The following is a 27333-nucleotide window of genomic DNA, read 5'->3' as shown; positions in this document are numbered from 1 at the left end:
AGATAATAGCTATGGAAGACCATGAATTTAATTCATAGTATGTAATATATAATTGAGAATTATTATGTATACATTTATTGCCTATTTATTAGTTTTTTTTGTGCTGCCATTGCCCATATTATATATGAATTACCGGTACATTATTTATTACTTAATTATACACAATATGCGTCCCCTTCTGATATTGTTTTTAATTGTTTTAATGTTTTTTTGTAAAATTTACTAATAAAGAATTTAATTTAATATACATGATTTATATTGGGAGAATATACAGACGTGGACAAAATTGTTGGTACCCTTTGGTCAATGAAAGAAAAAGTCACAATGGTCACAGAAATAACTTTAATCTGACAAAAGTAATAATAAATTAAAATTCTATAAATGTTAACCAATGAAAGTCAGACATTGTTTTTCAACCATGCTTCAACAGAATTATGTAAAAAAATAAACTCATGAAACAGGCATGGACAAAAATGATGGTACCCCTAGAAAACACAGAACATAATGTGACCAAAGGGACATGTTAATTCAAGGTGTGTCCACTAATTAGCATCACAGGTGTCTACAACCTTGTAATCAGCCATTGGGCCTATATATATGGCTCCAGGTAATCACTGTGTTGTTTGGTGATATGGTGTGTACCACACTCGACATGGACCAGAGGAAGCAAAGGAAAGAGCTGTCTCAAGAGATCAGAAAGAAAATTATAGACAAGCATGTTAAAGGTAAAGGCTATAAGACCATCTCCAAGCAACTAGATGTTCCTGTGAGTACAGTTGCACATATTATTCATAAGTTTAAGATCCATGGGACTGTAGCCAACCTCCCTGGACGTGGCCGCAGGAGGAAAATTGATGACAAATCTAAGAGACGGATAATCCGAATGGTAACAAAAGAGCCTAGAAAGACTTCTAAAGAGATTCAAGGTGAACTTCATGCTCAAGGAACATCAGTGTCAGATCGCACCATCCGTCGTTGTTTGAGCCAAAGTGGACTACATGGGAGACGACCAAGGAGGACACCATTGTTGAAAACGAATCATAAAAAAGCAAGACTGGAATATGCCAAACTACATGTTGACAAGCCACAAAGCTTCTGGGAGAATGTCCTGTGGACAGATGAGACAAAAATCGAAGTTTTTGCCAAGGCACATCAGCTGTATGTTCACAGACGAAAAAATGAAGCATATCAAGAAAAGAACACTGTCCCTACTGTGAAACATGGAGGAGGCTCTGTTATGTTCTGGGGCTGCTTTGCTGCGTCTGGCACAGGGTGTCTTGAATCTGTGCAGGGTACAATGAAATCTCAAGACTATCAAGGAATTCTAGAGAGAAATGTACTAGCCAGTGTCAGAAAGCTTGGTCTCAGTCGCAGGTCATGGGTCTTGCAACAGGACAATGACCCAAAACACACCGCTAAAAACACCCAAGAATGGCTAAGAGGAAAAAATTGGACTATTCTAAAGTGGCCTTCTATGAGCCCTGACCTCAATCCTATTGAGCATCTTTGGAAGGAGCTGAAACATGCAGTCTGGAAAAGGCACCCTTCAAACCGGACACAACTGGAGCAGTTTGCTCATGAGGAGTGGGCCAAAATACCTGCTGAGAGGTGCAGATGTCTCATTGACAGTTACAGGAAGCGTTTGATTGCAGTGATTGCCTCAAAAGGTTGCGCAACAAAATATTAAGTTAGGGGTACCATCATTTTTGTCCATGCCTGTTTCATGAGTTTATTTTTTTACATAATTCTGTTGAAGCATGGTTGAAAAACAATGTCTGACTTTCATTGGTTAACATTTATAGAATTTTAATTTATTATTACTTTTGTCAGATTAAAGTTATTTCTGTGACCATTGTGACTTTTTCTTTCATTGACCAAAGGGTACCAACAATTTTGTCCACGTCTGTATGTGTTGAGTGTCTTAGTAAGTCATTTGAGATAGAGGTCTATCTGTTGTATATGTATTTATCAATGCACAGTGTGTTCATAGAAGGGGGCGTTTAATTGTGCCTTTGTCTGTTAATTACCGGGAAAAAACTGTCGTAATTTTGCCACCATTTACAGTTACACAGTTCAATGCATTTTACTGCATCAATATATAGTTTAATTTCTTTCATTAATATATTATAACCAGTTTTACTGCGCCATTTTACTGCGTCGATATACCATTGTAAAATGTCAATGTCAATGTGCAGTGTGTTCGTAGAAAAGGACGTTTACTTGCGACTCCATTATTTAGCGAAAAAACTGTTGTCATTTTGATACCGGTCCGTTTATAATTGTGTAGTTTAATGCATTATACCATTGAAATAGTCAGTACCAGTGTCCAGTGTGCCATAAAAGTGGACCCTTAATTTAATTTGTGTTAATTCCCCCAAAAACTGTTGCAATTTTTGCTACCTTTAATAAACAGTTTACCAAATCTGTTATAGGCCACATAATAAATTGTCTGGTAAATAACAGAGTGGAAAGCTTCGTCATCTGCAAGTGAGAAATTGGGTAGCTGTAGTAGTGCAAACAACAGTAGCCCCACAGTTGCCACCACACGTCTGGCCAGTAGCAGTAGTAGCAGCAGGCCACAGTTCTCCCTCGATTATTAGTAAAAACAAAAAGGATGACATTGTGAAACTGGATAGCTCACTACTCCTCACAACAGGATGATGTCGATATCATCTCTACGCCTGACACTGTGCTTTGACCCAGGGTTTAGAGCATTCCTCCTGATCCTCCTCCTTTCCACCCCAAAGAAGCCTTTTACTTGTTTAATCTCTGTCTTCGCTGCCCCCCTCCTAGTGGGGAGCTATTTTTTCCTAAGAAGAGGCAACGAGACCCCATGTGCTATTGAAGATACTCAAAATGGTCTTTCTGTTGACGACTTGTGTGAAAGGCATCTGCATCAGTGTTTGGACTGCCATGAGGATGAAGTTCAGGCAGAGACAGTAGACTCGAGGCATAGCTGTGTTGGTGATAGTAGTAGTAGTAGTGGCACTTGAAGCCATGGTGGTGGTGGTACGGGCAGTGGTAGCCATTGTGACAGTGGCACTTGGGATAAACACAGAGGAGTGAATTGGAAGAGAGGCCAAGGAGTCCACAATAGTATTTCACGGACTGATAAAGGTGGTGGGCAGGATGAGACTATGATGATAACTATAATGTGTATTGGAGAGGACCTGGGAGCCGGATTGGGTTGCTGATGAGCAGGGGACATCAGAGGAGGAGGGCAGCAATAAAGAGCAGAGGTTATGTATGGCCAAAACCTCTAAAAACAACTACCAAGGCCACATCTGCTTCTATTATGGTCAGCTCAGTAACTGGTGATGCTGCTGATAACATTGGCACAGGCCCAAAACATGGCATACCTAGTATTAGCTCAGCTACTGCTAGCTCTGTGTTCTCTACAGGGCTGACACACAAAAGCACTACCGTGTGCAAGATCTGCAGGATGACAATAGGTACCAGGGCTCTACCAGGGCAGCATATGAGGCGGCATTACCGGGTCCAGTGGAAAAATAGAACTGGTCAACATTAAGAACAATGCTGTCCTTCTTATTGTGATCTGCTTTGTGGCACATTGAATGCATCCCCAAGCAGTATAGTGTCCTTGTCATCATCATCAGCTGCTTCTTCTACTGTGTGATGTGAGATGGGGAAACAGCTCTCATTGTTGAACACTGTGTGGATTAAATTAAATGTTCTGGACTGACGTTCTGCTGTTTGGCAACAAGATGCCGCCATTTCCTAGGCACAGCTGACTGATTGCATATACATATTTCCATATTCATGAGAGGTGGGATTGCCAGGCTGAAGGAGAAAGAGGAAGTTTCCATATTGGATAGACACAGAGACACAAAGAGAAGTGAATCCATTCACATCCAAGCGTGGGATCAACATCTTGTGACCACAACTACAGTCAAGTTAAGCTGATCGCTGTTCAGGAACCAGATTCTGCCCAGGAGACAGAGGACTTCTGCCAGGAGTGCTGATGAGAGCTGAGGAACAAACTACCTGCTCTGCAGTACCGCATGTTTGTTGAATAGACTGCTTCGGTTCAGAGTCATCAGAGGAGACAGAGCAGACCCAGGTCGGTAAGATCGTGCACGCATCTCATTGCAATATTGGTGCCTAGAGACTAGACCAGGCCTGTAGTTAGCTAATTAGGGTCTCTGTTTCGTGTGTCAGGCCAAAAAGTGTTCCTGCTGTTCACAGAAGGACTCCATAATAAAAAGAGACATTGCACAGTTGAGAGCTGACCGGCTTAATCCAGCCCAGGGTTTTGCGCAGGAGTAATGCGCAGGCATGTGCTATAGAACCACTGTAGTTTATTATAAGATTGTGAACTTTTGTGTTGCATTGCAGGCCAGCCCGTATCATACACCCATATAATTGTTTGTGTCATTTCTAGGGTAATAACAGGGAAGGTGTGGCCGTTTTAGTTGTGCCCACCAGTAGGCAAACCAGTGCAATTCTTTCTGGCATCCATTGCAGGGCAATGTGCTGCACAGCACAAGGGTCTCGGCCTGCGGGCTGAGTGTATGTAAATTAATTTTATGTTCCCAGAGGTTGGGGTTGGCGTTCAGTGTCATATTGTAGTAAAAAGCCTGTTTTTCAAAAGCTGGTGTCAGAGTCGCTTTTCTCGTTCGTGACTTCGCTGTATCCTGGGGAGCCCACCCCGGTACACGGTTTACACCTGGCCAGATTTTTCTTCCTCCTTGTCCTCCATTACATCATGAGACATCCATAACAGAATGTGTGGCCATGAAAAAACTATTTGCAGTGCAGGGGTGCAGGGATCTGGCCAATTTCTGCCAAAATGCCAGGTTTTGGCCGTCAATTGTGCTGGAAAGCAGCCGGATCCCATTATAGTCAATGGGGCCCAGCAGTTAACAGCAGTATCCAACTAGGCAGAATCAGGTGAACTCCGGCAGGCTGTTTAACGGAAAAGTGAACCTACCCAAAATATTGTGCACTTCCAAGCCTTCACCAAACTTTAAGTCATCACTTGTCTCTGTTACAAGTAGCAGAAGCCACACCAGCCAGTTCAGTTTGCTACATGATGGAATGGTTTATTAAACATTTGCACCAACCTGACACACATCAGCAAATGGACATGCACCGCCTGAACAACTAGGTTCATTTATAGATTCAGTGAGGTAGGTGGCATCACCAAATTTAATTCTGCTGTACGAGAGTAGTATATTTGGCCAGCTGTCTGTTAAAGGGTTTCTGTCACCAGAATTACCCCTATTAAACTAGCTGACATTAGCAATGTGCTAATGTCAGCTGAACCTAACTAGCCTATTCCTACTTTTATCTATGCCCCCTTACTCCAGAAATATAACTTGTATAATATGCTAATTAGCCTCTAGGTGCAGGGGGGCGTTGCCCCTGCTCCTAGAGGCTCCGTTCTCCCACCTCTGGCCACGCCCTGCTACACTAGATTGACAGGGCCAGGCATCCTTCACCTCCAACTGCCAGCCCTGTGCGCTGGGGCAATCTCGCACTGTTCAGTGAGGCAGCCGGCAAGTGCCCTTCACTCACTGCACCTGCGCTGAATACTGAACGGGACAGCACAGGCGCGAGATTTACACAGCAGACAGGGCCGGCAGTAGGAGACCAAGGCCCTGTCAATCTAGTGTAGCAGGGTGTGGCCAGAGGTGGGAGAACGTAGCCCCTAGGAGCAGGGCCAACGCCCCCCTGCACCTAGAGGCTAATTTGCATATTATAAAAGTTATATTTCTGGAGTAACTGGCGCATAAATAAAAGTAGGAATAGGCTAGTTAGGTTCAACTGACATTAGCACATCCCTAACCCTGTCAGCTAGTTTAATAGGGTTAATTCTGGTGACAGAAACCCTTTTAAAGTTCTTTTGTTTTCGAAATGTCACTCAGTTTTACGCCTCTACCTAAATTTTATTATGCTGTATGGCAGTAGTACTTTTGGCCAGCTGTCCATTAAAATTGTCTTGTTTCCTTTCTCAGGCACATACCCTGCTCTCTGACCCAAGGGACTTCTGGGGAGGCAGACTGGAACAGTGGCTGGAACTGGCCCACTTTTCTATTGCTAGGCTGCCTTTTCCAGTCTTTAGTGTCATTTCAGAGAGGGACTTCAGCATGACAGGTGGCGTCATCACACTCAAGCAGGCAAAATAGTTCAGTGCAAGTTTTCAAAATGTTACCATTGTGAAAATGAATCGGGCACATGGGTCCGTGAGGAGTTCCACATTGCTGACAGTAGCTACTTATCCCTTGAGCAATGATGCAATCACCACTGTCTGCCTGCTTTTCATGTTCCATACTGTACTGCAACATGGTGCCAATACTACTACACCTACAGTTGCACATCTCCTGCCTTGTCTGTGAAGATTGACACTGCAATACTGCTGCTGCTCCCAAAAAAAGGGAGAATTATTGGGTGCTTGTTCAGAACAAGCCTCTGCTTTTTCTAATACAGGTTGGCCTACGAAAAAGTAGCCTACCTACAGCGACAGTATGAAAAGATGAACAAGCAAGTGGATTGTTTTGTTTTTTTAATTACTCACAAGTCACAAAAGATGCTGAAAATGGTCTCCGTTCATGTTTGTGCATCTTTGGGCACGCCGGATTATGTTGGTTGATACTGCTTGTTTCTCTTCAACAGTGATGCTGTGGATAGTGTTTGTGATGTTTTCCTTGAGTTCATCCAGGGTATGTGGGGTTTCTGATTTTAATTTCTCCACTGATAAAAATCACATGTGGACAAGTCTGGAGAATGTGGTGGTCATAAATAGGGATGAGCGAACTCGAACTGTATAGTTCGGGTTCGTACCGAATTTTGGGGTGTCCGTGACACGGACCCGAACCCGGACATTTTCGTAAAAGTCCGGGTTCGGGTTCGGTGTTCGTCGCTTTCTTCGCGCTTTTGTGACGCTTTCTTGGCGCTTTTTGAAAGGCTGCAAAGCAGCCAATCAACAAGCGTCATACTACTTGCCCCAAGAGGCCATCACAGCCATGCCTACTATTGGCATGGCTGTGATTGGCCAGAGCACCATGTGACCCAGCCTCTATTTAAGCTGGAGTCACATAGCGCCGCCCGTCACTCTGCTCTGATTAGCGTAGGGAGAGGTTGCGGCTGCGACAGTAGGGCGAGATTAGGCAGATTAACTCCTCCAAAGGACTTGATTAACTGATCGATCTGCAGCTGTGGATCATTGAGCTGCTGATCCTCAATTGCTCACTGTTTTTAGGCTGCCCAGACCGTTTGTCAGTCACATTTTTCTGGGGTGATCGGCGGCCATTTTGTGTCTTGTGGTGCGCCAGCACAAGCTGCGACCAAGTGCATTTAACCCTCAATGGTGTGGTTGTTTTTTGGCTAAAGCCTACATCAGGGTGAAGCTGTCACACCAAGTGCATTTAACCAGCAATAGTCTGTTTATTTTTTGGCCATATACTACATCAGGGGCAAGCTGCGCCTGTCACCAAGTGCATTTAACCCTCAATGGTGCGTTTGTTTTTTGGCTAAAGCCTACATCAGGGTGAAGCTGTCACACCAAGTGCATTTAACCAGCAATAGTCTGTTTATTTTTTGGCCATATACTACATCAGGGGCAAGCTGCGCCTGTCACCAAGTGCATTTAACCCTCAGTAGTGTGGTTGGTCAAGCTATCACACCAAGTGCATTTAACCAGCAATAGTCTGTTCATTTTTTGGCCATATACTAAATCAGGGGCAAGCTGCGCCCGTCACCAAGTGCATTTAACCAGCAATAGTCTGTTCATTTTTTGGCCATATACTACATCAGGGGCAAGCTGCGCCCGTCACCAAGTGCATTTAACCCTCAGTAGTGTGGTTGGTCAAGCTGTGACACCAAGTGCATTTAACCAGCAATAGTCTGTTCATTTTTTGGCCATATACTACATCAGGGGCAAGCTGCGCCCATCACCAAGTGCATTTAACCAGCAATAGTGTGGTTATTTTTTGGCCATATCCCAGTCTAATTCTGTCACTAAATCCATACCGGTCACCCAGCGCCTAAATACTAGGCCTCAAATTTATATCCCGCTAAATCTCTCGTTACCGCTGTCCTGTTGTGGCTGGGAAAGTTATTTAGTGTCCGTCAAAGCACATTTTTTGTTCTGGGTTGAAATACAATTCCCAATTTAGCAATTTAAAAATTTAGTGGTTTCTGCTGTATCAGAGCTATTTGAAATCTATCCCTAAAAGGGTATATAATATTCAAGGTGCATATAGGGTCATTCAGAATAACTTCACACACCCGCTACTGTGCATTTCCAAGTCTAATTCTGTCACTAAACCCATACCTGTCACCCAGCGCCTAAATACTAGGCCTCAAATTCATATCCAGCTAAATCTGTCGTTAGTGCTGTAGCTGGGCGAGTTATTTAGTGTCCGTTCAAGCACATTTCTTGTTCTGGGTTGAAATACAATTCCCAATTTAGCAATTTAAAAATGTAGTGGTTTCTGCTGTATCAGAGCTATTTGAAATCTATCCCTAAAAGGGTAGATCATATTGAAGGTGCACATAGGGACATTCAGAATAACTTCACACACCCGCTACTGTGCATTTCCAAGTCTAATTCTGTCACTAAACCCATACCTGTCACCCAGCGCCTAAATACTAGGCCTCAAATTTATATCCAGCTAAATCTGTCCTTAGTGCTGTAGCTGGGCGAGTTATTTAGTGTCCGTTCAAGCACATTTCTTGTTCTGGGTTGAAATACAATTCCCAATTTAGCAATTTAAAAATGTAGTGGTTTCTGCTGTATCAGAGCTATTTGAAATCTATCCCTAAAAGGGTAGATCATATTGAAGGTGCACATAGGGACATTCAGAATAACTTCACACACCCGCTACTGTGCATTTCCAAGTCTAATTCTGTCACTAAACCCATACCTGTCACCCAGCGCCTAAATACTAGGCCTCAAATTCATATCCAGCTAAATCTGTCCTTAGTGCTGTAGCTGGGCGAGTTATTTAGTGTCCGTTCAAGCACATTTCTTGTTCTGGGTTGAAATACAATTCCCAATTTAGCAATTTAAAAATGTAGTGGTTTCTGCTGTATCAGAGCTATTTGAAATCTATCCCTAAAAGGGTAGATCATATTGAAGGTGCACATAGGGACATTCAGAATAACTTCACACACCCGCTACTGTGCATTTCCAAGTCTAATTCTGTCACTAAACCCATACCTGTCACCCAGCGCCTAAATACTAGGCCTCAAATTTATATCCAGCTAAATCTGTCCTTAGTGCTGTAGCTGGGCGAGTTATTTAGTGTCCGTTCAAGCACATTTCTTGTTCTGGGTTGAAATACAATTCCCAATTTAGCAATTTCATAATTTAGTGGTTTCTGCTATATCAGAGCTATTTGAAATCTATCCCTAAAAGGGTATATAATATTCAAGGTGCACATTGGGTCATTCAGAATAACTTCACACACACCCGCTACTGTGTATTTCCAAGTCTAATTCTGTCACTAAACCCATACCTGTCACCCAGCGCCTAAATACTAGGCCTCAAATTTATATCCTGCTAAATCTCTCGTTACCGCTGTCCTGTTGTGGCTGGGAAAGTTATTTAGTGTCCGTTCAAGCACATTTCTTGTTCTGGGTTGAAATACAATTCCCAATTTAGCAATTTCATAATTTAGTGGTTTCTGCTATATCAGAGCTATTTGAAATCTATCCCTAAAAGGGTAGATCATATTGAAGGTGCACATAGGGACATTCAGAATAACTTCACACACCCGCTACTGTGCATTTCCAAGTCTAATTCTGTCACTAAACCCATACCTGTCACCCAGCGCCTAAATACTAGGCCTCAAATTTATATCCAGCTAAATCTGTCCTTAGTGCTGTAGCTGGGCGAGTTATTTAGTGTCCGTTCAAGCACATTTCTTGTTCTGGGTTGAAATACAATTCCCAATTTAGCAATTTCATAATTTAGTGGTTTCTGCTATATCAGAGCTATTTGAAATCTATCCCTAAAAGGGTATATAATATTCAAGGTGCACATTGGGTCATTCAGAATAACTTCACACACACCCGCTACTGTGTATTTCCAAGTCTAATTCTGTCACTAAACCCATACCTGTCACCCAGCGCCTAAATACTAGGCCTCAAATTTATATCCAGCTAAATCTGTCCTTAGTGCTGTAGCTGGGCGAGTTATTTAGTGTCCGTTCAAGCACATTTCTTGTTCTGGGTTGAAATACAATTCCCAATTTAGCAATTTCATAATTTAGTGGTTTCTGCTATATCAGAGCTATTTGAAATCTATCCCTAAAAGGGTATATAATATTCAAGGTGCACATAGGGTCATTCAGAATAACTTCACACACACGCTTCTGTGCATTTCCAAGTCTAATTCTGTCACTAAATCCATACCGGTCACCCAGCGCCTAAATACTAGGCCTCAAATTTATATCCCGCTGAATTTGAATACAATACATTGGGCCAAATAATATATTTGTTGTTGTGGTGAACCATAACAATGAGAAAAACATCTAGTAAGGGACGCGGACGTGGACATGGTCGTGGTGGTGTTAGTGGACCCTCTGGTGCTGGGAGAGGACGTGGCCGTTCTGCCACATCCACACGTCCTAGTGTACCAACTACCTCAGGTCCCAGTAGCCGCCAGAATTTACAGCGATATATGGTGGGGCCCAATGCCGTTCTAAGGATGGTAAGGCCTGAGCAGGTACAGGCATTAGTCAATTGGGTGGCCGACAGTGGATCCAGCACGTTCACATTATCTCCCACCCAGTCTTCTGCAGAAAGCGCACAGATGGCGCCTGAAAACCAACCCCATCAGTCTGTCACATCACCCCCATGCATACCAGGGAAACTGTCTCAGCCTCAAGTTATGCAGCAGTCTCTTATGCTGTTTGAAGACTCCGCTGGCAGGGTTTCCCAAGGGCATCCACCTAGCCCTTCCCCAGCGGTGAAAGACATAGAATGCACTGACGCACAACCACTTATGTTTCCTGATGATGAGGACATGGGAATACCACCTCAGCATGTCTCTGATGATGACGAAACACAGGTGCCAACTGCTGCGTCTTTCTGCAGTGTGCAGACTGAACAGGAGGTCAGGGATCAAGACTGGGTGGAAGACGATGCAGGGGACGATGAGGTCCTAGACCCCACATGGAATGAAGGTCGTGCCACTGACTTTCACAGTTCGGAGGAAGAGGCAGTGGTGAGACCGAGCCAACAGCGTAGCAAAAGAGGGAGCAGTGGGCAAAAGCAGAACACCCGCCGCCAAGAGACTCCGCCTGCTACTGACCGCCGCCATCTGGGACCGAGCACCCCAAAGGCAGCTTCAAGGAGTTCCCTGGCATGGCACTTCTTCAAACAATGTGCTGACGACAAGACCCGAGTGGTTTGCACGCTGTGCCATCAGAGCCTGAAGCGAGGCATTAACGTTCTGAACCTGAGCACAACCTGCATGACCAGGCACCTGCATGCAAAGCATGAACTGCAGTGGAGTAAACACCTTAAAACCAAGGAAGTCACTCAGGCTCCCCCTGCTACCTCTTCTGCTGCTGCCGCCTCGGCCTATTCTGCTGCTGCCGCCTCGGCCTCTTCCTCCGCCTCTGGAGGAACGTTGGCACCTGCCGCCCAGCAAACAGGGGATGTACCACCAACACCACCACCACCACCTCCGTCACCAAGCGTCTCAACCATGTCACACGCCAGCGTTCAGCTCTCCATCTCACAAACATTTGATAGAAAGCGTAAATTCCCACCTAGCCACCCTCGATCCCTGGCCCTGAATGCCAGCATTTCTAAACTACTGGCCTATGAAATGCTGTCATTTAGGCTGGTGGACACAGACAGCTTCAAACAGCTCATGTCGCTTGCTGTCCCACAGTATGTTGTTCCCAGCCGGCACTACTTCTCCAAGAGAGCCGTGCCTTCCCTGCACAACCAAGTATCCGATAAAATCAAGTGTGCACTGCGCAACGCCATCTGTAGCAAGGTCCACCTAACCACAGATACGTGGACCAGTAAGCACGGCCAGGGACGCTATATCTCCCTAACTGCACACTGGGTAAATGTAGTGGCAGCTGGGCCCCAGGCGGAGAGCTGTTTGGCGCACGTCCTTCCGCCGCCAAGGATCGCAGGGCAACATTCTTTGCCTCCTGTTGCCACCTCCTCCTTCTCGGCTTCCTCCTCCTCTTCTTCCACCTGCTCATCCAGTCAGCCACACACCTTCACCACCAACTTCAGCACAGCCCGGGGTAAACGTCAGCAGGCCATTCTGAAACTCATATGTTTGGGGGACAGGCCCCACACCGCACAGGAGTTGTGGCGGGGTATAGAACAACAGACCGACGAGTGGTTGCTGCCGGTGAGCCTCAAGCCCGGCCTGGTGGTGTGTGATAATGGGCGAAATCTCGTTGCAGCTCTGGGACTAGCCAATTTGACGCACATCCCTTGCTTGGCGCATGTGCTGAATTTGGTGGTGCAGAAGTTCATTCACAACTACCCCGACATGTCAGAGCTGCTGCATAAAGTGCGGGCCGTCTGTTCGCGCTTCCGGCGTTCACATCCTGCTGCTGCTCGCCTGTCTGCGCTACAGCGTAACTTCGGCCTTCCCGCTCACCGCCTCATATGCGACGTGCCCACCAGGTGGAACTCCACCTTGCACATGCTGGACAGACTGTGCGAGCAGCAGCAGGCCATAGTGGAGTTTCAGCTGCAGCACGCACGGGTCAGTCGCACTACAGAACAGCACCACTTCACCACCAATGACTGGGCCTCCATGCGAGACCTGTGTGCCCTGTTGCGCTGTTTCGAGTACTCCACCAACATGGCCAGTGGCGATGACACCGTTATCAGCGTTACAATACCACTTCTATGTCTCCTTGAGAAAACACTTAGGGCGATGATGGAAGAGGAGGTGGCCCAGGAGGAGGAGGAGGAGGAGGAGGAAGAGGGGTCATTTTTAGCACTTTCAGGCCAGTCTCTTCGAAGTGACTCAGAGGGAGGTTTTTGGCAACAGCAGAGGCCAGGTACAAATGTGGCCAGCCAGGGCCCACTACTGGAGGACGAGGAGGACGAGGATGAGGAGGAGGTGGAGGAGGATGAGGATGAAGCATGGTCACAGCGGGGTGGCACCCAACGCAGCTCGGGTCCATCACTGGTGCGTGGCTGGGGGGAAAGGCAGGACGATGACGATACGCCTCCCACAGAGGACAGCTTGTCCTTACCCCTGGGCAGCCTGGCACACATGAGCGACTACATGCTGCAGTGCCTGCGCAACGACAGCAGAGTTGCCCACATTTTAACCTGTGCGGACTACTGGGTTGCCACCCTGCTGGATCCACGCTACAAAGACAATGTGCCCACCTTACTTCCTGCACTGGAGCGTGATAGGAAGATGCGCGAGTACAAGCGCACGTTGGTAGACGCGCTACTGAGAGCATTCCCAAATGTCACAGGGGAACAAGTGGAAGCCCAAGGCCAAGGCAGAGGCGGAGCAAGAGGTCGCCAAGGCAGCTGTGTCACGGCCAGCTCCTCTGAGGGCAGGGTTAGCATGGCAGAGATGTGGAAAACTTTTGTCAACACGCCACAGCTAACTGCACCACCACCTGATACGCAACGTGTTAGCAGGAGGCAACATTTCACTAACATGGTGGAACAGTACGTGTGCACACCCCTCCACGTACTGACTGATGGTTCGGCCCCATTCAACTTCTGGGTCTCTAAATTGTCCACGTGGCCAGAGCTAGCCTTTTATGCCTTGGAGGTGCTGGCCTGCCCGGCAGCCAGCGTTTTGTCTGAACGTGTATTCAGCACGGCAGGGGGCGTCATTACAGACAAACGCAGCCGCCTGTCTACAGCCAATGTGGACAAGCTGACGTTCATAAAAATGAACCAGGCATGGATCCCACAGGACCTGTCCGTCCCTTGTCCAGATTAGACATTAACTACCTCCCCATAACCATATATTATTGGACTCCAGGGCACTTCCTCATTCAATCCTATTTTTATTTTCATTTTACCATTATATTGCGAGGCTACCCAAAGTTGAATGAACCTCTCCTCTGCCTGTGTGCTAGGCCTAAATATATGCCAATGGACTGTTGCAGTGGTGGCTGACATGAAGCCTGATTCTCTGCTATGACATGCAGACTAATTCTCTGCTGACATGAAGCCAGATTGTCTGTTACGGGACCTCTCTCCTCTGCCTGGGTGCTGGGCCTAAATTTATGACAATGGACTGTTGCAGTGGTGGCTGACGTGAAGCCTGATTCTCTGCTATGACATGCAGACTGATTCTCTGCTGACATGAAGCCAGATCCTCTGTTACGGGACCTCTCTCCTCTGCCTGTGTGTGTGCTGGGCCTAAATATATGCCAATGGACTGTTGCAGTGGTGGCTGACGTGAAGCCTCATTCTCTGCTATGACATGCAGACTGATTCTCTGCTGACATGAAGCCAGATTCTCTGTTACGGGACCTCTCTCCTCTGCCTGTGTGTGTGCTGGGCCTAAATATATGCCAATGGACTGTTGCAGTGGTGGCTGATGTGAAGCCTGATTCTCTGCTATGACATGCAGACTGATTCTCTGCTGACATGAAGCCAGATTCTCTGTTACGGGACCTCTCTCCTCTGCCTGTGTGTGTGCTGGGCCTAAACATATGCCAATGGACTGTTGCAGTGGTGGCTGACGTGAAGCCTCATTCTCTGCTATGACATGCAGACTAATTCTCTGCTGACATGAAGACAGATTCTCTGTTACGGGACCTCTCTCCTCTGCCTGGGTGCCGGGGCCTAAATATCTGAGAATGGACTGTTCCAGTGGTGGGTGACGGGAAGCCAGATTCTCTGCTATGGAACCTCTCTCCAATTGATTTTGGTTAATTTTTATTTATTTAATTTTAATTTTAATTCATTTCCCTATCCACATTTGTTTGCAGGGGATTTACCTACATGTTGCTGCCTTTTGCAGCCCTCTAGCTCTTTCCTGGGCTGTTTTACAGCCTTTTTAGTGCCGAAAAGTTCGGGTCCCCATTGACTTCAATGGGGTTCGGGTTCGGGACGAAGTTCGGATCGGGTTCGGATCCCGAACCCGAACATTTCCGGGATGTTCGGCCGAACTTCTCGAACCCGAACATCCAGGTGTTCGCTCAACTCTAGTCATAAACCCTTGCTAACAGTTCATGAACCCTTGCCAGTGAGTTGCGTGAGGTGTGGCATATTGCCCCATCTTGTTGGAAATAGCATCAAATTTTTTCTTCTGCAGTATCACTGTTGAAGAGCTGCAAGCGGACATGCCCAAAGATGCCTAGACGTGAACGAGGAGCACTTTCAGCATTTTTTGTGCCTTGTGGGTAATAAAAAAAAAAATGTTGTTTAAAACAAAAAGCATAGTAAATATGAGGAGTGGTGTGTTTTTAACACCGTCAACCATACGTTTACTCATAGCTATAGATGTCAAAAGCTTAAAGGGAAATGGGGGTGATAGCAAAGTGTCTAAAGTGCTTAACTTTCAGGGCAATTAGAGCATTTCGATTCGGGTAGAATCGATTTGGACCCGAATAGAATTTTTTGACCAATTTGTTAGAACTGAACCCGAAAGAATTTCAAGAAAATCTATCACTTCTAGTCCAGATCATGTTGGGGGCTGCCGATTAACCCTGAGCTGAGGACAAACCCTTTTTGTATTACAATTCCACTCTTCTCACTCATTTCCATATCATATTTAAATATAAAAGAGCTGGGCCTGTGGTAAATTAATAGGACGGAGCTCTGTGCATTCGAGTGAAGGCGACGTTTTGACTATAACTTCAGCCTTTAGTTTCCTGCTAAATCAATGAATTCACTTATTCCTCGCAGCTTGTATCTTATTTTCCACCCATCTGAAGAAATATCTACAGAAGTATTAATGTTTATCTCAATTACTGCCACTGGAACCGATTACTCAAGCTCAACCCCGTCTAAGACTTTCCCGTTAATTTGATCTCCTCTTCTGTTCGGAGGAGATACCAAATGAATGCATAGACCCTGCATGATTGAGCTCCCTTAGAAGCTACAGGCAGAAAAAAAATACCATCGACACAGTCATAATATATTAGCCTCGCATAGCCGGCCAGCAACGCTGTATGTGAGGGAGCTGCAGAACCTATCAATGTTTTAATTATATCCAGGGGTGAAGGGAAATGTTATTCGTAAAGATGATTTCTATGAAAAATGAGGCAGAAAATAAAACCCTCTCTGATATAAAACAAGACTTTCCCATCAGTAAACTTGGAGACTGTTGTGTACTTTAAATGGAAGCTCATAGGTCTATTAAGAGACGAGAACGGTGACGTTCCTCAAGGTGGTCCATCAGATGCTCGTAAATTATAGAATTTGTTTGTTACGGGACCAGCATTGCATTCTGTTGTTTTAATATTAAAGGGGTTATCCCATGATTGATGTAAAAAAAATGAAAATTAGACACCATATAGTGACATGACAATACCTTTCTAACAAAGCTAGAACCAGCCCTGTAACTCACATGGGTCCGAGGATATCCCCATTAACGGCTCCAATTGGTCTACTAGATTATTTTCAGCCTGGCAGCCTGTAACTGCCACAGCTTCTAACCGAAAATATGGCTGGTGGCAGTTGACGATTTAAACTGAACACGTTCGACCACCACAGTGAGGTGGACAAAAAATAAGGCAAAGAACAAACAGAAGGTGGCGCTATACAGATACATCTTATTGAATAACTCAGCGGCTAGATTAAATTTTTAATTACATGCAATTAGAAAAGCATTCAGACCCAGGTGCTGGTTTGAAAAAATGTAGAATATGCTTCATGACACATCCCCTTTAACCCCTTTATGCAAACTGCAGTACATGTACGGCATTTGCGTGCAGGGATTGTATAGAGTGGGCTCATCAGCTGCGTCCGCAGCGGCAGGTGCTATTGGACACAATGATCAAGGTTGGAGATAATGCCGATCTTGGTCACTTAACTGCTCAGGTGCCACAGTCAATAGCAATCGTGGCATCTGATTGGTTAGGCAGAGGATATGGAGGCCTCTGTCCTCCAATCCAATGCTATGAGAGCCTGGGGCTTTGTGAAGGCTCTCAGGCCTGTTATAGTAAGCTGCCTGTTAAGCCGTGCTGGTGGCAGAGCTTTACAGGCATCCAGTAAATATCCACCAGGCTGCATTAGTATTCTGTTGCAGTCTATCGTACATAGGATCACACGCTCCAGTCCCTTAGGGAGACTAACAATTACAGTAGAATTTTTTTTTTTTAAATACACAAAAGATATTAAACATTCAAATCACCCCTTTTTTTCAAACACTGGTAAGTATGGAACAGCCTGTCGGATCACTCTGGATCCGGCATTGCCGGAAGCCACAGCATTCCCATCCGGCCCCAATAACTATATTAAAAAAAAACACCTTGTCAGAGCGTACCATTTCCAGCGCCATGCTTTCCATCTCTAACGCTTTTAGTCCCCTCCAGATTGGAAGTGTCAGGTGCAATCTGTATTCATGTGACCACTACTGGACAATCGCGTGCAGGAACAGCACCGGAGTGCTCAGCCTCACAATGCTTCACCTTTGCGACATTTTTTTTTTCTCCGTTGAGGTTAAAATGGTCTTCGGCTGACAATCTTCATGTAAAATTACTGATCGCGTTGTGTCTATCCCTGCCATGAAGATCTATACATCTGTAAGACCGTGAACAGGGGAGGGACCCCCAGGATACAGCGGAGTCATGGAATAAGGAAAGCGACACGGACACCAGCTCCTGATGCAAAAACAGAAACTTTACTGAACTATAACAGTAGTATTAACAGTAATTTCAACAGTAGTTACAGAGAGTATATATATCACACACACACATATATATCAAATACAATGAACAACAAAATGTCACATTCCCTTATCTTACCCCCCAACTGACACTGTTCACGTGCCCTGAATACTCTAAGCCTAGACGCTGGAGTGGCCTTGTAGTGTAGCAACAATGGAGTGTCCAGAATACCCTATACCCCAGGCTCCGAGTCACGGTACCAGCCCAACAGAACAACCGTACCCAAGGCGGCATACACAGCAGAGCCCACAAGTTGATACTGTGCCACAAGGTAACGGACCTGACCGATGGCGCAAACGGCAGAGCCTACAAGTCAATAACCACTAAGTCACTGACCTGGGTATGTCCTGTGTTTACTGGTTGCTCCAAACCGACAGCAAGTCCCTGCCACAACATGTGACTCTGCATAACCTGTACTCTGTTCCAATCAGCTTCCTGACGCCGATACTCATTCCTGCGAACAGAATCCAGATCCACACGGTTCTCTCATTAAGCTCACAAAATGGCAGACTACTTCTTATACAAGCTGAGCAACTCCACCTCTCATGGTAGCTCCAACCGTTCCACGGCTCTTCCAGCCTTCCGGGACCCTATCCTCTCTCTCTTTCTCTCTGGGAAGCCTTCTGGATCGTTGACCCTGGCCTGGTCCTTATCCGATGGCGACTTACACCAACTCGCAAGTCCTTCATCCACCATGAGGCCTCACAGGGTCTGTAACCACGTTCCACGGTCCAACTGACCTTCCGGGAACCGATCCTCTCTCCCTTGACAACATCTGCATTGCTGACAGGCATCAGTCACTTATGACAGTCACTTTGACCGCTCCAAGTCCCACAGGCCTGAGGATGGCACTGAATCCTGTATTCAGCCTCTGCACAAGCATGTCTCCTCATGTCACCATTCCCTGCTCTGTCTGGCACACTGCAGCATGAGTCATCAGCATGAGTCATCATCTGTTTTGCATATTCAAATCCCAGAGTGTGCTGGCTGCAGCTGCAAAACAGTGGCCTCTAGTGCCCAAAATGCCAAATGACAGTTTCAGAAACAGCATTCAAGAATCAGTGGCTGTTTCTCCATCTTACACATCACCATGGTAACAGACTACAAACATACACTATGCAGTCAGATCTTGCTTTCTTACTGTACTTCCTTTTGTCTTCCATATACTTCTGGATAACCTACCAAATGTATTTTAAGAAGAAGTAGGGGGACAGGTAAAATGGATAATGATGGTAGGATCAGACTACACAGGGTTGGTTTGCAGTCTGCAGGGGCGGATTGGGAACCTAATGTGGCCCTGGAAAAAAATATCTAAAAGTGGCACAATATTGAAGAAGGGTCTCAATTGACAGGAGACAGGGCAACAAAAGAGGGGGGTCAGTAATACTATAGCGCAAAATACCACATACCACAGTGGAGCACAATATATTGCCCCAAAAGCTGCTTCTCTGAGTTGACCATCAATAGAGGCCAATTTCTCTCCTCCTCTTCTAGTTAAGAAATGGAGGATGGTGCTTAGGACGTGAGATGTGGGCCATAGTTGAATTCAGGATAGCTTATTATGTACCCAGCCAGCGGCAATGATGGGGGCTTGGGCAGCCCCCTGGGCATCGGCCCACCGGGAAATTTCCCTGTAAGGTCTATGGCCAATCCACCTTTGGTAGTCTGTTACCATGGAGATGCATAGGCCTATAGGAGCTGTACATCCAAATCGGTAAGTCATTTTTAATGAAGACTATTTGCAAAGATGTTTCATTTCTCCCTTTTAATGCATTGTGAAGGTACACGTACGAGGATGGGCTCGCGCTGCTAGAAATGGAACATTAGCGAGCCACCCCATTACCATAAAATGTACTGCAACATACGAGTATGATAAATATGATTCTCCTACTGAAGATTTAACGCAATGTTGCGACCTTGCTTCATCTGAAGTAGCAATGTTCATTATTAATGCAAATCCTCAGCTATTAAAACGACATTTATCACGAATAGGATTTTTATGGCTTTTAAAAATATGCAATGATTTATTACAGTAATAATTGTGACGTTCGTGCCTAGAATATTAGAAAATCTTGTCCAGAATTTGAAAACCATGGCTGATTTATTTCATTTTTTCAAGAATAGTGCCTCTCCTTTCCACAGGTTGTATCTGGAATTGCAGCTTCATTCTATTTGAAGTGAATGGGGATGAGTTCCAATAGCACACAAAGTGTATGGACAGGTGTGGTGCTGTTTCTAGACGAAAGCTGCTGTTTGTTTAATTTCACACCTTTGAATTGTACAAGTGCACCTTATTTTGCACCCTCAACAACCCCCCCCCCCCCTTCATGATACCCACAAATATGGACCAAAGGAAAATGTTGCTACTGCAGGGATATAAATATAGGAGGTGCAGCAGTTGTAGTCATATCAGGACCCTGGAGATGGGGCCCAAATTGCCCTGTGTTTCACTTGAGACTGCAGCAAGCCCCAGAGGGTGAGAGTGTTGTGGCCCCGATTAGATGACGTGTCACAGTTTACTCCTTCAGGCCATTGCTCCCTAGGGACCATGCAGTGAAAAGGTAGTGTAAGGAATCAAGCCAGAAGTAAAAGTATAAAGTCTCTATTTACTAAGTGCAAAATAGGAGTTGTATACAGTGCAGTTTCTGTCCACAAGTTGAGCTTTGGTGGCTGGCAAAGTGAAAGATGAAGGCACTTCTGGTATGGTACCATATCTAGCTGATGCCTCAGTCCTGAACATCTGGCTAAAAGCTGGAAAAGCTGGCACTTGTGGCCGTAGATGCTCACGGTGTAATGCAGGTGATGGGTGTCTGAGTTGTAGTCCCTCACCTGCAGCAGGCTCTATATAGCTGTGATTGTTTGTTACTCTGCTGACTGTAACACTGTAGCTTTGCAGATATCTGTAATTTTGCTTTGCAGTCTGTCTGTGTCTCACTCATGAGTTGGTTCTCTGGTCCCTAAGGCCCTTGAAGCAGGAGCAATAGGACATGCTTCCTCACTCCTCACTGTCCTAACTAACACTTCCCTCCCCTAGCAGGAAGTAGGACCATTCCACTCCTACCAAGATGGGAGGAATTGGATGGTTAGACCCATTCCTGATACCAACCATACCTCACCTGCTGGTGTACAAACCAAGCATTTGCAGATACCTCCCAATACTAGGGTACTGCAAGACCAGTGCTCTAAATGATAGTTGGGGTGCACCGATTTTGCCATGAAGCTTTAGGTTCCAGCTCTGCCCCTGACTCAAATGATTTCTTTATTTAACAGAAAAAGCTTCAAAATATTGTGACGAGAAGGGAAACTGGTTCCAACATCCCGAAAGCAACAGGACCTGGTCCAACTACTCCATGTGCATCAGCTTTACCAAGGAGAAGCTGAAGGTAAGCAGATGGCAGGGGTACGGGTCACTTATTGCAGTGCATGTAGCTGTCAATATGGAGGGAGGGGGTTGTGCCGCTCTCTTTGGGGGGAGGAGCGGCTGTGGCTGTCACTGTTATTTTGGGTTCTTTGGATTTCACTATTATTGGGGGTATCCGTGGAAGTTACTGATATTGGGGTTTTGTGACTTTTATAGCTATGGAGGTCCAGTGGCTCTAATTGTGATTGGCCCTGTCACTGATATTGGGGGTCCTGTGCCTGTTACATTTACGGAGCTCACGTAGATGTCAAGGAAGTCCTTTGCCTGTCACGGTTATTGGGGGTTCTGTACCCATAGGTGTTATTGGGAGCCCTGTATATGTTACTGTTTTTGGAGTCCTGTTGTGGCTTTCATGGTTATGGAGGCCCTGTAGCTGGCACTGTTACTGCTTTTCCTCTAGGTATGAAGATTATATTGCTGTCACTCTTATTAGGGTCTGTGTCTGTCACTGATTTTGGGGATCCCGTTATGCTTTTCCTGGTTATGAAGTTCTTGTGGCTGTCACTCTCATTGGGGGTCCCGGGGGTGCACGGATATGGGGGGGGATCATGTGGATGTCACTGTTATTGCGGTTCCTTTGGCTGTTATGGTTATGGAGGTGTAGCAGCCACTGTTATTGGGGGGTGTATATTTGTGGGTGTTACTGAGTGTCTGCCAGTTTATTTGGGGATTGTGTCGTAGTGGTCTTCCTCTGTTATTGAGGGCCCTGGGGCTCCTACAATGTGGGAGGGAAGTGGGTGTCACTGTTATTGTGGATCCTGTGGCTCTTATGGTTATGGAGGTCACTGATGGTTCCATAGCTGTGACTCCAATTGGGAATCCTTCATCTGTCATGGTTTTTGGGGAGCCTGTTGTGACTTTCAGGGTTATGAAGGTCTTGTGGCTGTGGTCGTTATTGAGGACCTATGGCTCTTACTTTTATGGAGGTGTTGTGGCTGTGGTCGTTATTGGGAGTCCTATTGCTCTTACGTTTGTGGAGGTCTTGCCATTGTCTTGGGATACCTCTGGCTGTCACTGTGAATGGGGGTATCTGTGGCAAACAGCGATGCAGTGGTTTTGTACCCGTCACTGATATGGGGGTTTTCTGCCTGTCAATTGTTTGGAGGTCCTGTGGCTGCCACTTTTATGAGGGGTTTCTATAACAGTCACGAATATGGGGGTCTTGCGGCTGTCACTGTTATGCGGGTGTTGTGGCTGTCACTGGCATGGGAGTCCTGTCACTCTCAGTGGGTATGTGCACTATTAGTGGGTCTTGTAACTGGCATTGCTATTGGGGGTCCTCTTTCTGTCAATGTTATGGGGACTTATTGGGGTGCCAACAATAATATGGGGGTACTATTAAAAAGGAAAAAGGAAAAAGAAAATTGCTGCCCCATTTTTGTGACCCTCAATCTGCTGTAGGTCTTCAGAAGTTTCCATGTTATTCCAGTAGACCTTCTTTCGTTTTGGCCCCTTTAAAGAGGTATTCCAGTTTTAATGATTACATTTATGTAGAGAATGGGACGATGAACAATTTTCTAATATACAGTACGTCTATTTAAAATGTATTTATTATTTCCATAGTAGAGTAGTCTCTCCCAAGGAAAAAAATAAAATGGTACGGCCCATCCTGTAAAGTGCATCCATGGAAGAGCTGGATAGGACTAAACATGGCGTCAGTCATGTGACCTGGCTTTCAGTTATCTGCCCAACAGGGGAATAGTAATGTATAGAGGAGGAGAACATATACCATACATACAGTATTGCTACCTGCAGCAGCTTAACAGCATGTCTGTCAGTCTCCGTCTAGAAGCAGATCTGTATGTGTTGTGTTTGATTTTTTTTTAACAGTAAATTTTATTTAACGACATGACAACATCGCCTAGAGACAGGCAGCCATTTTACAATATCACCTAGAGACAGGCGGCCATTTTACAATATCACCTAGAGACAGACGGCCATTTTACAATATCACCTAGAGACAGGCGGCCATTTTACAATATCACCTAGAGATAGGCGGCCATTTTACAATATCACCTAAAGACAGGCAGCCATGTTAATACACAGAAGTGACTTAGTTACTGTAATAACCACAAAAGAAATCACTATTCCACCACTAGTCCTAGTTACTAATCACATGGATATGTCTTGTGTGCTGACCCAGCACATATATGTCATGTAACACTGCTGCTTACTGAATTTCAGGGATTATATGAGGTAAAGAGAGTCACATGACTGATTCCATGTTTCAGTTAGGCCATGAACACATTACATGGGACTGATACATGGGCTATACCATTTTACTGCATATAGGGGTCAACTGCCCGATAAGAAAGGTATGTATGTGGAATTTTTAATACATGTATATTAGAAAACTGTATGATTTCCTGTTATATCACTGGAATACCCATTTAATGGTCTTTACTAGCAGTACCCCATTGATTGTACCCTGCAGGGTCTCCCGTGTGGTCTCCTGATCATATCCCGCCGTGGCGTTGACTGTTATTATGACTCGAGCCCCATCCCTGATAACTCTAAATATTCTCAGAGCCAAGTCCAACCCTGCAAAATGCTGCAAGAAATCACTGCCTGAGGACTAAAGACAAAGACCTCTTCTTGTGCTAGGAGTCAGTTCTTGAGGCTTCTGTTCCTTTTTCCTCCTGTAACATTTTTAAGATCCTGAAACCTAATTGTTTCTCAGCTTCTCGAGGAGTCTTAGTTAATGTGGTAACGACGCGTTTCAGGGCAGGATTTGCATTCTGAAGCCAGATGTTCCTTCTTATTGACTTAGGCTCTCCAAACACTGGATTTTCTTCTTATTGTTTGTTTTGGAGCATAGTATCGGTCAACAGCATTTGATTTTATAGCTTTTAAAAACGTGGTACAGCTTCCATTCCAGCAACCCGACCTAGCTTACTCAGTCTCCTGAATGGTAATTCTGCCTGAAAAAGCTCAGCTGACATATGTGTTCAAGTAAACACTTGGAATCCTCATAACATAACAATTCTGGAGCGCCTTTCAATAAAGCACGATGTTCCTCTGTTATTCCTCCTGAAACTGAAGTGAGAAATGGGTGTTACCGTTCAGATTGTCACACTGTAATGCTATCTGATTGGAGTAGTTTACAGTAGTTTAAAGTAGTTTAAAGAATGAGGCCAGAAACAGGGCCGCACCGCCAATAAGGCGAGGTGAGGCGATCGCCTCAGGCAGCGCGGCCCTGGAGATAAGTGGGGGGGGTGGCGGCGGGGCAGTGAGAGATTAGCGCTTCCATTGTGGAAGAGCTCATCTCTGTATATTCAGCGGCATCTCTGTCCTGTAGGCTGCAGCGTCTCCCTCCCTCCTTCTGATAGGCTTTAGGCCTGCGCAATGACGCCATTATCATCACGCTGCCTGAGCCGGGCCACATACAGCACGGGACACAGGCCGGAAGAGGCTTGCATTGCATCGCTGAAAGTGCCATGGAGGTAGGTAAGTATGTGTAGTGTTATTTTTTTTATTTGACACTCTATAGTTTTGTCAAATGGAGGAAAGGAGAAGGGAGCATTATGGGGGACAATATAAGAGAACTTTATTCTGTCACAGACTATGGGGGCACTATATAGCAGAATTTTTATTCTGGTACAGATTATGGGGGGCACTATCGGGGCACTATATGGGAGAATTTTATTCTGCTACAGATTATGGGGGCACTATATACGAGAATTTTATTCTGGTACAGATTATGGGGCAACTATATAGGGGAATTTTATTCTGGAACAGACTATGGGGGCACTATATAGGGGAATTGTATTCAGGCACAGATTATGGGGGCACTATATAGGGGAATTTTATTCTGGCACAGACTATGGGGGCACTATATAGGGGAATTGTATTCAGGCACAGATTATGGGTGCACTATATAGGGGAATTTTATTCTGGCATAGATCGTGGGGGCACTATGGGGAAGGGGGCAGAGGAGCACTATGGGGGCATCTACTGGGGGCGCTATATAGGAGTATTTTATACTGGCACACATTGTAGGGGCACTATGGGGACATTATCTCTACTGGAGGCACTAAGAGGGGGTACTTTTGTACTGGCACACACAAGGCGGCATTGGCCCACGTTATGGGGACATTATGGGGACATTGGCTATACTGGGTCCACTAAGATGTTTTTTTTTATGTACTGGCACACAGTAGGGGCATTGGCACAAGTTATGGGGGCACTATGGGGACATTGGTTCTACTGGGAGCACAAAGGAGGTATTTTTTATCATGGCACACATTATTTGGGCATTTTTTTGTGTACTGGTGGCACAGTAGTGGTGGATGACACGATAGGGTGTTCAGAAGATGGAAGGATGATGGAAAAGTAGGAAACTGAGATGTCTGTATGTCAGACTCATAAAAGAAGATGGAGGCAGCATGTCCGGTACAAAAAGATCCCTTTATTGGGAGCCGCTCAGGTGAACAAACGTGCAGAGGGTCGTGACGTTTCGGCATGAGGTGTTTGATAAAGGCTGTGAGTCAGCCGAAACGTCACGACCCTCTGCACGTTTGTTCACCTGAGCGGCTCCCAATAAAGGGATCTTTTTGTACCGGACATGCTGCCTCCATCTTCTTTTATGGGACTTGCAACATAGGAGCCCTGATGGATCTTGGACTCCAGGTAGGCTGCTGCATTCCGGGTGACCACGAGATCTGGTGAGTGCGATTCCACAACACTTTGTTACTGTATGTCAGACTCTGCAGAGTTGAGACACGGCTGAAAGAAATCATCATGGTGGTCTGGTCTGAAAGGAGAAGATAAGGAAAGAGAATATCTACATCAGAGGAGAAATCACTGGATGTAAGAGGTATGTGGCGCTGTATTACCCTGTATGTTTTTATAGTGCTGTATATAATGTTAGGAGGGAAGAGGTTAGGTTGAGAATTTGGCATGGGGGTTTAAATTTTCGCCTCAGGCAGCAGAAAGGCTAGATGCACCCCTGCAAGTAAAGAAGGTATGGTGGCAGGTTGGATGACTGCAACTTAGCACTTGTGGGTATAAGTGTCCACTGTCAGGTTAAAACTTGAACTTTACATTGGTCTTTGTCTCTGGTTTTGAGTGATGGGTGTCTGAGTCGTAGTCCCTCACCTTGTAGCAGGGTCTGAAATGCAGGTTTTAGCTGTTTTTCACTCTGCTGTCCTGTCTTTCAAATGTTTTCTTGAGGACAAAATCAAGTTGTTCTCTCTGGAGAATCTCTATAAGGAGATGGAGCTCTGCCGTGTGCTTCCTCTCTCTTCTCTTGCTGTTCTCCCCTCTTGGCAGTTAGCAGGACCAACCCACTCCTACCATGAGGGGATGCTTAGCCCTGTTCCTGCCAACATTTTGCCTTCCATATTTCCTACTGGGATGTGCGACCAAAACATAAAATACTTAACAATACAAAACAATAAAACAATTTGCAGATACCCCATACAGATGCAGCGAAGCAAAACCATGCAGATTGGCAGTTTTTGAAAGCTGGGTGACATCTTAGAAAGATCTTGTCAGCTCTGTGGACCTGTCTGTTCAGGTAGATGCTAGTATTCCTCATAAAACAACAATTCTATAACAAATTTCCTTAAACAGTTCCTGTAAACATGGAAATAAAGTGACAACTGGTTGTTTTTATTCTGCTTGTCACAATGCAAAGATGTCCAATGTCGGCACCCTATGATGACACGTCGGCTTACCAGTGCGTACTCAGCTGCTGCCAAGTCATGAGCATGCGCCTAACCCTGGCCTGGTAAAGGGCCAGCCCACATTAAGTGCCCCTAATCCAGCCATTGCCAGTGTGCCACCATCTTTTTAGGGTCCGTCCTACACCACTGTGGGCCTGAGCAATAAGGTCCAGTCAGTCTGCTGAGGTTTGCTCACCGGAGCACTGCAGCCTCTGCAAACAGCTGATCGCCGGGGGTGCTGGGAGTCGGGCCCCCAACGATCTGTCATTGATAACCAGTCCTGAGGATAGGTTATCAATATGTCACTCTAGGGAAAAAAACTAATAATAACTAAATAATAATATAAAGAAATAAAAAAGAAAAGCAAATGTCTGTACAAATGATGTCTTCGGGCAGACTGGAGGAATCTTTTCCTGCA

General features: G+C 45.5%; 1 protein-coding gene across 1 annotated transcript in view; it reads left to right on the top strand.

Moving 5' to 3' along the window:
- Positions 1 to 27333, top strand: part of CALCR (calcitonin receptor) — a 317310-nt gene that overhangs the window by 220922 nt on the left and 69055 nt on the right. Inside the window, exon 5 of the mRNA XM_044295639.1 lies at positions 21099 to 21211. Within this exon, the coding sequence (XP_044151574.1) occupies positions 21099 to 21211 (113 nt within the window). The remainder of the gene's footprint in view (positions 1 to 21098; positions 21212 to 27333) is intronic.

Source organism: Bufo gargarizans, chromosome 5, assembly GCF_014858855.1.
Source record: "Bufo gargarizans isolate SCDJY-AF-19 chromosome 5, ASM1485885v1, whole genome shotgun sequence".
Lineage (NCBI taxonomy): Eukaryota > Metazoa > Chordata > Amphibia > Anura > Bufonidae > Bufo > Bufo gargarizans.
The sequence above is the reverse complement of the archived record's forward strand: the minus strand, read 5'-3'. Positions and strand labels throughout refer to the sequence as shown.